Source organism: Apostichopus japonicus, chromosome 6, assembly GCF_037975245.1.
Source record: "Apostichopus japonicus isolate 1M-3 chromosome 6, ASM3797524v1, whole genome shotgun sequence".
Taxonomy (NCBI): domain Eukaryota; kingdom Metazoa; phylum Echinodermata; class Holothuroidea; order Aspidochirotida; family Stichopodidae; genus Apostichopus; species Apostichopus japonicus.
The window spans coordinates 5,226,786-5,239,913 of record NC_092566.1 but is presented as its reverse complement, the minus strand read 5'-3'; the positions used below and the strand labels follow the sequence as shown (position 1 = coordinate 5,239,913).

Genomic DNA, 13,128 nt, shown 5'->3' with positions numbered 1-13,128 from the left:
AACATATGTCATATGTATATAACTTAGTTTATATATATATTATTTTATATTATATTAACCAAAGAAACGAAACACAGAGGCAACAGTTATATATATTGGTTTGTTATCATTCAATCGGTAGAAACAATTTCTTGTATGCTTTTCCATACCCTACATTGCCTCCTTAGCTGGTGTTAACTAAACTACAACGAAACAGAGCAGAAGGAATCCCAAGTTCGTTGCAGCAAACTTATATTCCATCATCGTTGCCAAGACAAGACCACACACATGCAAGACATTTTCTATCGACTGGGAATGCAAGCGGAAGGCACCGCATCTCCACCCCCACCCCCCCCCCCCATCCCCCCCCCTCATCCTTCCACAAGACTACTTCATCTAATAGCGCAAGTGCGGTTTACAGCTTTTTCTACCGCCAAGAGTAAGCCTTTACCAATATAAATCATACATGTTTGGAGTCAGATGAGACCCTTTGAAAAGTTTAATACAAAACCAACTTTAGACACAGGAAAGAGCATCTGCAAATATTAAGTATTAAACATATGAAGAACTCTCTCTATTTGCCTCGATTGACTATTAAAGTAACGTATGATAACCTATACCAAAGTCAATTTTCCTCAAGTAACTTCTTTACTTACTATATACAAGCAGAAACAGCGACGATTATACAGGAAGTGATATTTAGGTTTAAGTAATAAGTACGTTTTATCGTTGATATTATGTTAATAATAAATTTGTAAAAGCATATATGAATTTATTTATTATACAATTACAAACAACATTAACAAGTATAAGCCCAGACAGGAAGTAATATTGCGTTTGTTTATTACATCGAAGGAAAGTTAAAGCAATAATATTGTCAATTTCTGTTCAACCGAAGAAGTAAAGACTACAATTTTCCAACGCAACAGCGAACGATTTGTGTGCCTGCCCTTAATTGACACATTATTTGAAGTCGGAAATACTAGTATAGTGTGTTCATTGAACAGGTAGACTACTAAACATATAAACAAAATCATATGGTTAAAAGTTTGATTGGAATTCCACCGATATATCGATACACGAACGGAGAGACTAATACATAAATACTGCTTTACTGCCAAATTTTCCCCTACCCACCGACGCCGACACGCCCCCCCCCCCCCATGACGGTTAAGAGTGTTCATTCGTAGAACCTTTGGGAGAATGAAGCTGGTAGTTGGTGAACTCTCAGGTATAACCTATACCTTCGTGTGACGTAATCGACGGTCTCGTTGTGGTACGAATCAACATTAAATACTTCTGTTTAAGAAAAGTCACCAATAATAGTGCCTGGTCCTTATACACGAAACAACTTTGATCCACTGTTAAGCCCGTCCCGTTATATCGAGACTACCGTATAAATATAACAGTGTTACGTCAAGTGAATTATGACGAAGCCCTGTGAACGGGAGTATACAAGATACTGCACAAGAATCCAAGATTTATGTAAGGTGCATGTCTGGCCCTGTGATAGTTTAAGCCGGTTCTACTTGTAAGAGGACTTGTAATAGAAACTTAGACGTCAAATGGGGCCATTGGGGCATATTCAGACTATATTTAGGTCTAAACGCAAAAATGTGGCTACAGCTAGTAACTGCTCATGAATTTTGTGAGAGGTTGACAAGGGTAGTGTACAACCAATCCTTACAACCCCCCCCCCCCCTCCCACCCCCGGTCTGGATCCGCACGTTTGAACCGACGTTCTCGGATACTAAACTTACCAAGGAGACAGGTGCGGCCATCTTCCAAAATCTGGTATCCAGCACGACAGCTACACGTGGCTTGGTTTTCGGCGGCTAACGTACAAATATGGTCGCATCGGCCATTGAATACATTACACGGATTGAGACCTATAGATGGAATACAAATATGACGTCAGCGTTAAAATACCACACATTTGTATAAGTTTTTAAGTTTGAACAGCGGGAGGCCGTTATTTTTACATATAGCATGTTTACAGCCAATATCTGACACCGTTAACATATTACAGAAACATTGATATGAATTTTGAAAAACGATTTACATTTCAGAAATTCTCGAGATGGTAAATAAATGTTTTGCAAGACAATGTGGATGCACCACACAAGCAAGGACACATTCTGTGAGTCAAGTCATTGGGTGTATTGATTTGTAGTACAAACCCATAATACAAACATGCTTCTTTCATAACAGAGAAAAGAGACACAGAGGGAGAGAGAAACATCTAAAGAGAGAAATAGAACACTTACTTGGCATTCGTCTCCTGCGTGGATCAACTGCTTTGATACCAGTGGGATGCCAAAGGTCATCACCCAGAATATCCATGGTATGGTGATTACGGTGATCCAGTCGTACTAACATGTCATCCTCCCAGTTAGTATACCATATGAACTTATCAAAGACTTCTAAACTATGCGGCTGAATATTTGCATGTCCACTTTCTGCTAAACGAAAGAGAACCTTTCGATCTAATCCTTCTAGCGATGACTGTTCGATGACCGACAGACCGTAGTCCACCCATAGTAATTTATTCTGCACGAAGTCGATGGTGATGCTATTCGGGTAGAAAAGATTTTCGTCGATGATGTCTCGTCGGTAGGTCCCGTCATGAAGAGAAGCCACAATCTTTGATGCACCTTCGGCAATATCAGTCCAATAAATCCAGCTATGGAAGTGACAGATAAACAAAACATTGACTATACGCAGCCTTGACAGAAGGGATCAATAAGTGCTATCGACTTCTCACTACCCCTCGCCTCCACCTCCCCCCCCACCCTCCCCTCGGACCCTCACTCTAAGCATTTGGACAGTTTCCCCTTTCCTTCCTCGTTTAGAACAAACTAAAAAACTCTCTTTTCTGTTTTTCTTTTCTTTTTTTGTCATGTTTATAGCCAACGCGAAATCTTATATACAAAACCGTCCTTTGAAATACTGCCTAATTCTCTATGGATAAATGTCTCTTTTCACATAAAACGATCCTTTTTTTACAGAGAAATGACCTAATTATGATGAACCTTTTCATGTTAGCTGCAACATAACATGTCAATGAAAATAACGACTTGTCGCCTTTCATCTCTTGTGACAGCTTCAATTTATCAGAGCAAAAACTGATGCTGTATTATAATATAACAATGAACGCTTTGAAACTAGCAATATTTATTATCCCTATTATTTCTCTGTTTAGATAAGGGGGGAGGGGGGTTAATACTAAAAGTTTCAGAATAACCTTCATAGCATGTATATACTACATCGCCCTTACATTAGATCGTTCTCACTCAGCTCAACTGAGCGGTGTACCCACCATTTTTGCACTGCAGGTGAGTGGGGGAGGGGGGGGGGGGCAGAGGGGACAAAGGGTGTGTGAGATGTTATGTGTTACATTGGAAGTATCCACCTTTAATTTGGTAAATTTTGGTTAAGTGGTGGGTAGATGCAAAATGGGTGCCAAATTTTATTTGCTGATGGAGGAGGGCTGTGTCCCTCTTTATACTATTGGGGGAGGGGGGGGGGGGTATTCACCCCAGAGGTGTACTTGGTTGCGTCCCTGACTTTGCGACTAATAGCTGTTATAAGTGGTTCATTCGAGAATAATTTCATATACCCACACTTTAATGACAACATACAAATCGCTGCAGTTAAACCATAATCGCTTGATTGTCGGTATGTACTTACTTCAATGCAGGATAAACCGTAATTCCACGAGGCTGGAAAACACCGGTATTGGCCAGGATCCGTATCGAGCCACCGTGTGAACTTGAAGCAGCAACGTGGTGCAAGCTATCAAGATATGACATAATAATTAGTTCTTAACGATTATTACCAGTTACCGGTTTCCCACACCGTTATTGCGCCAGAAGAAATTAGAAAATTTAAAATTACGTGTTAAGTCCATTTATCTACATGAAATGTACGGGTATAAACTCTATCAGAATGAAACCAGGCGCCATCACACTCTGATAGACTTTATATCATTGTGTTATTTATTCTACACTTAGCACAAGGCTGATCTGGGGCATAAGGGTGCATTTAGTGCAAACGACGAAACTGTGGGATGGGTACCTTTGACTCGGACCCAGGGGGGGGGGGTGGACAGGACATGGTGTAGTTATTGTTCCTTTACATGGTATCACTAAACCACCCTTATGGTAACAGTTCCAATGAAATAGATTTACTTTGCACCCAGTTTCTTCATGTCTTCGTTTTCCTTTAACATATATTATGAAAATAAATTTAATTTCTTTATCCCATATTTCCCCGGTCTGTTTAACCGGTCCCGGAACCCCGGGGTTGTACCACCATCTGACTTTCCCCACCCCATCCCTCCTCAGATCAGTCATGCCTGACAGGTATATAGTATATCGGATCAGCGAATTAAGTTCGATCTTCCGTCGGTATATGGCGACCCCTGCACCCACCGCGACCACCCTTACCATCCCTCTCCGCCCCTCCCCGTCCCTGGTGCTTCGTCTGAGAGGGCAATTACCTTGAATCCGTCCAGTAAATCTGTCTATGCATCCAGTCCAGTGCGATTCCTTCCACGGTTTCTATGTTGTTACTATTAACGATTACTCGACGTTCTGTACCATCTAAGTTGGCGCTTTCAATTACGCCCCTCCCGGCATCGGCAAAGAAGATTTTACCCACTCTTGGGTCATAATCCACACCGACGAGATTGTAAACGTTTTTGGTGATGACGTAGTTGTAATTACTGCCATCTTGGTTAATCTTACGGACGGTATTATTGGTCGTAAACAAAACGAATGGTTCGTTGGTCGAGACTCGTTTTTGGTGCGGAAAATTGTAGCAGCTATTCCAGGACGAACAGTCACCGTGATAAACTGATGAAAAATCAAATACATGAATAATCGACTGTAAATATTATTTCGACCCTAGCAGTATTTTCTTCAAACGCCAACAGGCACGAAATGAGACTATGTACATATTTAATATACATAGACAGATGGGAAAACGACTAAATTGGACCATTGATGAAGCTTCGGAACTGCTCTTACTACCACTTTACATATGCTTTGAAGTATTGCGTAAAAGAATTGACTATATACATCAGAGAAGTGTCCCAACTGTTTTTAGTTTCAAAATGTTTTATATTTTTTTTTATGATATGAAGTTCCTATGTGCGATACCGTACAGTTAAAATGCATATTAAACATCTTCCGGAAATTGCCAGATGCAAATAACATGTATCATACTTCCAAATAAATTGAATTAACATTATAAAACAGTTTCACGAACAACGTTCCCACGAAATATGTGAGTTTCATGTAATTTACATCAAAAGAATAGAATTGTTGACATTTTCTCCTGCAATTTCATTAAACCAGACATTTTTTACCTTTTACGAGTTTGACACCCTTCCGTTGTGGTTTCAGCAGTCAACGTTAACATGACTGCGGTTTTCTAAGTTGTATGTGTAAAAATCTACTGTAGGCGTTAAGATTCTTATAATCGGCAAGGTGTATAATGATATGCCCTGTTAGGTAGCGGCATGTTACAAATATAATAATGTATCCGTATAAGTCGAAACCACAATGGATATAACATGCCATAATTAATTTTAAAGCCAAGTTATGGCTTTGGTCGTCAGTTAAGAATGTTGCACCCTTTCGAGTTTTACTGACGTTAAAAGTTTGCATTAAAAAATCTATAAAAGTAACACCAAAAAAACAAAAACGTTTAATGGTTCCGATGCCTAAACATATTCTTAGTGTGTTAAGCCATACATGATATTATTCATGAACTTGCGCACACCAAAATGACGAGGGATTAACTATTGCGGCAATATATAAAGGAAGGTACCAGGAATCAGTTGTTGGCAAAGTCTATTTAGTGACAGCATAAAAACATATATATGCATGAATATTAACGAGGTCAAATTTTATGATCTCATAAGCATGTATCTATATACTTTCATTGTATTAATCAAGTACATGTATAAAGCTAATTAGACATACAATTTCAAAGATATCTGATTAACAACTTTATGTTCACTTATTAATATTCATGATGTTCACACAAAAAAGAACACTGCTTTTTTTCGGCGAATGTAGTGTGACAAGGATGCAAACCATGGAACATTTGGTTCTTGTCTTGTGTTTAAAAGCCATTTCTTGCAATATTATGATGACCAATAAGCGCATCAAAATGGAGACGTCATGAAAATGTGCATATTATGTACCACATTACCATATCAATATCTCATTATGCCCCACCCCCTAATGAATATTATTGAGGTTTAAATTGGTGTTGCAAAGGACATGTAAATACTGTGTAGTGACATCACCATACTAGGTATTTGCTTACTCGGACATATATTGCAGAGATACTGACATTCCAACCATTTTATGGTGAGCCCGCCCACTAATTAATATGCAAGAGATGGTAACCCAAACAAACGGGCACATCTGCTCATCATTGGGCATTTACCTACCAAATACGATGTTGATTCTTGTAGTGGTTGAGATATCGTGTTTACATGGCTATCCGTCACACACGCACCCGCACCCACACACGTGCACGGTAACAAAGGTTACTGAGCCTTCGGCATCGTAACCAAAAATGCAGAAAGTTTTTTTAATAAATAATATACTTACATTGTTGACTTGTTGGTTGTTTGTTTTGATGCATAACAACAATGTTATTTTGTCCGGACAAGAAATAGTTCGAACGGAGGCGTATTTGACGCCGGCCTGTCCTAATATCCGCCCTGTGGACAGAGGGCGGATTCGTCCCTAACCAATAAATAGAGTCAGCGAGAAGTGATAACCCAGTCGCCTCAGTCCTGTTAATTGAGAGATAAAGACCTTACATTAATTTTTTTTTGCCTTTTTTGTGTGAATAATCGCTAAAACCGTGGGGATTTTTCATAAATTCTATAAGAGTTTTCACGTCGAATATGATTGTGGCTTTACCTCCCTTCATTGATACCACATCCGACTTCTCTATTGGCACCCCATCAGCACCCAATCCCTATAACATGCTGTAAAACTCAACTCAATGCCCAGCCGCGACGAGAAGAGGGTAATGGGAGAAGGCGAGGGGAAGGGGCGCCGTCAGTGTTTTCTACTTTTTTTATATTATATTTTAAGACAGAGAGACTCTTATAAACAAACATATATATATATATATAAGCGAACGTTATAATACATGGAGACCCATAGTTTGGGAAATGTAACAATAATGGTGTATATATATACCTGATACCGCTAACGAGAACAGTACGGTAAGATCCCTGATAGTTGACTGATTCTATCTTGCCTCTCTCCTGGTCCAACCAGTAAATTCTTTTATCAATAATATCAACATCCAGGCTGACAACTAATTCCAGTTCTTCTCTGACGATGAGTTGGCGGGTAGCACCATCAAAGTCAGCTCTGTAAATACGTTCTGCTTTACCACTCGTACTCCAGAAAACAAATCTTTGAGAAAGGAAAAAAAAACGATGAAAATCTCTGAATTTTCCAAGCCTTACAACAACGTCTCGTTTCAAAGCGAGTCCCACCGCCTCCCACACTCAAACAGATTGGTTACTGTACTTATGGGCTGTCTCGAAGGTGTAGGAAGCGTCATTGAGAGTGGGCGGTTGTGGTGCTTTGTTGGTTACAAATAACTTAAAAAGATGTTTGAAGCAGCTTTCGCATATCCATATCATTGGTAAGTTCAGTAAAGTTAATGCAAATAGGTTCTTTCAAGGACCAGTACGATTCCATTTAATTAAGTTAAGATATGTATAACACGCAGAGTACGTGGTGACGCAGAGTGGTGGGAGGGGAAATTAATTGGGATCGAAGGGTGGGGGAGGGGTGGGGTGGAAGGGAGTAGCGATGTACGTATTATGATAATATGAGCAAAAGTAAAACAAAGTTGGGGTGAAGAAAGCTTAATAAGGGAGTTAATTAGCCTACCTTTATGTTATATGAGAGGAACCACCTTTACCGAGTAATGGACTGGAGTATGGTGCCGAATAATGATATATATATTACAAGTGAATAGTTAAATAATATATCTACCTCTTGGGAGGGGGAAGGGAGGAGGAGGGAGGGGGAAAGGGACTTTTCTAGACTACCTATCATCTCCACGGCACTCCACGAGCAGGAAATCCATTGGTGATGGGGTAGTTTTACTTACCTATCGATAGGATCAAGAACAAGGGCCTTGGGTTTCTTTTGGGATGTGAGCACCGTCTCTTGGTCTGTTCCGTTCATGCTACACCTAACGATGGCCTTAGATTTAGAATCCGTCCAATATATCATATGACCAATCCAATCGATCTTTAACGACTCTGGCTTCACTAGATTCTCAATATTGAAAACCTATTAATTAATAAAAGGCATAGAAATCAAATACTTTATTGATTAAAAAAACAAATACAATATACGGTACGAAAATGATGTGGGACATACGTGCATGGAGAGGTATAGAGTAGCTTCTGCGGGAGTTGGGGGGGGGGTGGGCTCAAGCGCCAAAGCCCGGGGTCAATATGTAAAAGAGGTGGACCCTGTGACACAAGTTTTCCGGGTCCAACTAGACCAGTTCGGGCCACTGGCGAAGCATGTAGGTTGAGACTTCTCGTTTTGACGGAGAAAATTATCCGCGGCTATCTGGTTATTATTAGCCTAATCAATCGATCTCGAATACAACTTTAACCCAGACTTTCATATGCAAATTAGGTGAAATAAAGATACATATAGATCTGCTACGAAAGTGTGGTAGGGCTGAAGACTTAATTGTGTTAGGCTTATATCTTTGTAAAAGATTTTCTTGCGAAACTTAATATCTGCTTTTTTAAGTTGTGGAGATTATAATTCAACAAACAATGTTCGATTATGTAATAATAACGTGGGATAGGTTTCGTCAGAAAAACCAACAATACAGTTATTAAAAGCACTACAATAGTGACGAAATGCTAAACATTGGATTTATATCACCAGTTAAACATTGTGAACACTAAAAGAAGCACAGATATATACGTACAATGGAAACAAGCATATTCTTAACTGTCGGAAATGTCTTGCAAGTGTTCGAAATTTCTTCTTTTTTTCGTGTGACTGTATAGAGTCCCTTTAAAGTCTAACAGGTTAAAATCCAGTAAGATATAATAAGACGTTTGATAACTACTAATTCAGTCGTACCTGCAGTCTGTGCCCTACGTCATTTCCTCCTGAGATGTTAACTTGAAACGTTTCATTTTTGTAAATATTTATTTGTATTAGCTATAAAACTGCCTGATTGTTATCAATATTTTTCAAGTAAAATCTTTTGAGATATTCCGAGGAAAGATCGCAGACATAACTTCCGGTTGATTTTTTTATACGGTTGTTATTGTGTTGTAATTATCTACACATCTGATTATCAGTTTAATTGTTCACTTTATCACCTCTCGTATGGAAAATGAATTCAGTTATAATAATATCAAATCTGGATTATTTTGTTTTGATCTTAGCAAACGGGGCATCCATTTGTCTGTAAGTTAGGGTATCTAAGAGCTGCATAGACCGTTCGCTGTATGGTGAAGCCCAAAAAAAAAACATTGATACATTTTACGTTTCTTTGCGGGTATCTTCAGGCCTCACGAGGGGGAAGGGTCATGGGGGGGATACAGCCCTGTGCCCGATGGTTATTAGGGGGCCAAAGGAAACACACGAGACAGAGAGAGGTGAACGCCAGAGCTAGCGGATGAACGGGATAAAGAATAATGCACTCTCATTTGCATAACATACGTAAGAAGAAATGAAGATTTCGAAAGAGTAGTCCCGGTGACATAAATGTCCCTTGGGCTCGACCTAGTTCTACACACTCATGTGTACTTTATAAAGCAGTAGACCAGCCATAAGTGTAGACTCGGCGGAAAATATTTCTTTTGATTTTTTCCTTAAATTGATGGTGCCATGTAACGCTTACTTTTAAGTTTTGTATGGTACAAACTAACTGTGTATTACGATACTAACTCATTTTGTTTTAAAACACCACCATATTATATAGAAACGGCTTATATATGTTTTATTTATAAATAACGCAGGACGACTAGAACCTCAAATGATGGTTTGCATGTAAACGGTTTGAGTTGAGGAGGGGAAGGGGTGAAACGGTATACCAGTAAACCCTTGAATATTGTAGCCTCATCTCATATTTCGGGATTTTTTCCTCCTACACCACCAGAGATCGGTTCTTTAAATCCTCAAATCTAACCAACTGTCCCCCACCCCTCCTTCACCGATTTTAGTAATACATACCTCTGTCCTTCCATTTTCATCGAGTGGCGACATACCGATAGACGGGACTCTCCCGTTTATCCAGTAGACGGATTTCGACTCGTAATGCACATCAAAGGATCTTATGTTACCGACACGTCGAACAGCTATCTGTGGATGTAAGCCCGCAGGATCTACCTGGGCGATGTCCTTCCTTCGACGGAAGTAGATAACCGGATCTGATCCTGATAAGAATAACAAGAATGATTTGGAGTATACAATGAATCATGTGAATAGTTCACATTAAAATTAAACTTGAAGATAGTTGACATAAACATCGTAATGAAAGAATAACGGAATATTCGGTTTCGCCAATTCGGCGATGGGTCTGAGATAGAGACATTATCGTTGTCAGAAATTGTTTTAGTTTGAAAATGTATTGATCAAGGCGGAATTCGACTGTACGTGTGCGTATCGGAGGTTGGCATAGTCAAGTCACGTGATATATGTTCGCAAGTGTGAATAAGCACGTATAACGTATATGAAACATTGATACAATCCGTGTTGCGTAATCAAAGGTATCGAATATTTGCTCTGCCTCCCAGTGAATGGTTTAACTTGACGTTTGACTTGATACCAACTTGATACCAACTTGGAGGGCGTTGTGGTCAAGTGGTTAAGGCAGTGGACTGGTGATCTAAGGATTACAGGTTCGAGCCCTGGCCAGATCATTGCGTTGTGTCCTTGGGCAAGGCACTTTATCTCCATTGCCTCACTTCACCCAGGTGTATAAATGGGGACTTGCGAGGTAACTTGTAAATATAGTTGCGTGCGCCGGTTTTTGGCTGCACCGTATGGGAAGTCCCCCGGGGACACGTGGTTGTGGTGCACTGTGGTGCCCCAGGAGAGATTGAATTGCGCACACTTTGGTGTGTGGGTGTGACAAGTTACCAATGACCAAGGCTAATAGCGCCTTTGAACAATTTATGTTGACTTTGGCGCTATATAAATGTCTTCTGATTGATTGATTAGATTGATACAAGTGCGGATTTACTACAAGTCTGGCGTCCACATACAGAAAACACTAAGTGATACTTACCATCTACAAGACATGACGTGTTATCCGATGAGAGGATGTACCCCGACAGACAACCACATCTGAATGTCCCAGGTTCATTGGCGCAAAGTTGACCACATTTACGTTCACTAGAAGCGCTGCATTCGTTAATATCTACACGAAAAATATATATTGAACATATCGATGCAACTTAAGGAAATTCTATTAGGCCTACTGAAGTTACTGTTGTTGTTTTACCATATAACATATATAACATCAATCTATTGTGGCATATTGCGCCCACTTCTCCCACTTCTCAATATACAATTGCTATATGGCATGTGCAGAGGGTTGGGGGGGGGGTCACCAGTTGTCACATGTCAACTTATCCAGGTATTATGTGATGTATTTAAAACATGACCTTAGGATGCACCACCTGCAGTGTAAGCACTGATACATCCCAAGATATCAAACTTTATATTAATGGTCATACGTTTCATCTCTTAGACAATTATATTTTAGAAATAATTCTCTTTCCACAAGATAATGACTTCGTTATTTGACCTTCACTTCATTTCTCGGAAACGTTTCAGAAGGCTAGAAATATCCAAATGCAGGTGACCTTCAGTGCAGCTGTCTGAATTTTTATTTTCTGATTTGACAGCTTTGTATAATTTAAGGAAATTGTTCTAAATGGTTATTACATAATATGGGACGTTACATTACGTGACGTAACGTTATACAAACTCCTTGATTTATAGTCCCACAAATAACACAGGGATATGTTGATTCATTCATTTCAACGTTACCTCTGCATCCATTTCTCCTTATTTGTTCGTAACCATCTGGACAGTCAGCACGACACCAATGAAGTAAGACTATAAGGCCTGTAGATAAATAAAAACAAAAATACTGTTAAGTATCTCTGGCAATATGAAAGAAAAATTGTTTTCATTTCAGACAATGGCTAACTAAACTCTGCCATGTTATTTGTTTTTTAATTACTAATCAAATTGCTTATTCAAATAGATCAATTCATACCGTATAAGACAGACATATACAAATCCCAAGTGACATGCACAAAATTTCTAAGGAATTGATTGGGGACAATTCTTATCCTCCCACCCGACTGACTTAGTTTAGGGGCATGAACCATTATGGGGGGGGGGGTGGAGGGGCGTCCTGGGCTTAAATGGGTGCCCGGCATACTTCTTACCGACTGGGTGTAAAAGGTTCCAGACTGAACGTTCAATTACCATCGATGACGATTGAGGATGCGCACGTCACTGCAATACGTACAGACAACGTATGCCGATGGGGTAGGTTGGGTAGCCTACCACGCGATATGTATTATTAAAGGAGACCCCATCCAAAGCACCAATATTACACCTGTATACATAATAGAAATGCTAATGATGAACAAATCCCCCTAACAGCTAAGCAATATTACGGTATTTGTTGCCTTTCATGCTGTAAGTTTATCCATACGAAAGAGGGGATTGTATTATTGAAAAGTAAATTGAACCGAGAAACAACTACAAACATTTTAATCGTTCCAACTTCCACGCTGACTCATAAAGAATCGATGTTCATTAGTTTACTTTGTTTTCATTTCATATAATATAAGACGCACTTATGACGTCACCATTTCCTTCGTCATGGCTAAAGCAAAGGAAGAATTGATCCCATGCGGACATCCAGTACTTGACCTAGACTCTTAATCAGTCGTTTAATTGTTTGTTTAAGAGGAGGAACAATGTATCCCTCAAAGTTGTTTACGTTTAGAATAATATTATCAAATAGCCTATCGCTATCAAGTGAAAAAGTCTTTCAAGGGTTACTAATGTCTCTCTTGAAGTTCTCAAA

At 39.5% G+C, this 13,128-nt stretch overlaps 1 protein-coding gene across 1 annotated transcript in view; it reads right to left on the bottom strand.

Annotated features, from left to right (window-relative positions):
* Positions 1 to 13,128, bottom strand: part of LOC139968767 (low-density lipoprotein receptor-related protein 2-like) — a 43,462-nt gene that overhangs the window by 7,190 nt on the left and 23,144 nt on the right. The window contains exons 2-11 of the mRNA XM_071973128.1: positions 12,072 to 12,149; positions 11,305 to 11,436; positions 10,248 to 10,450; positions 8,143 to 8,327; positions 7,212 to 7,433; positions 6,609 to 6,796; positions 4,481 to 4,835; positions 3,670 to 3,774; positions 2,247 to 2,662; positions 1,740 to 1,868 (exon numbers count right to left, since the gene is read on the bottom strand). Coding sequence (XP_071829229.1) covers positions 1,740 to 1,868; positions 2,247 to 2,662; positions 3,670 to 3,774; positions 4,481 to 4,835; positions 6,609 to 6,796; positions 7,212 to 7,433; positions 8,143 to 8,327; positions 10,248 to 10,450; positions 11,305 to 11,436; positions 12,072 to 12,149 — 2,013 coding nt within the window. The remainder of the gene's footprint in view (positions 1 to 1,739; positions 1,869 to 2,246; positions 2,663 to 3,669; positions 3,775 to 4,480; positions 4,836 to 6,608; positions 6,797 to 7,211; positions 7,434 to 8,142; positions 8,328 to 10,247; positions 10,451 to 11,304; positions 11,437 to 12,071; positions 12,150 to 13,128) is intronic.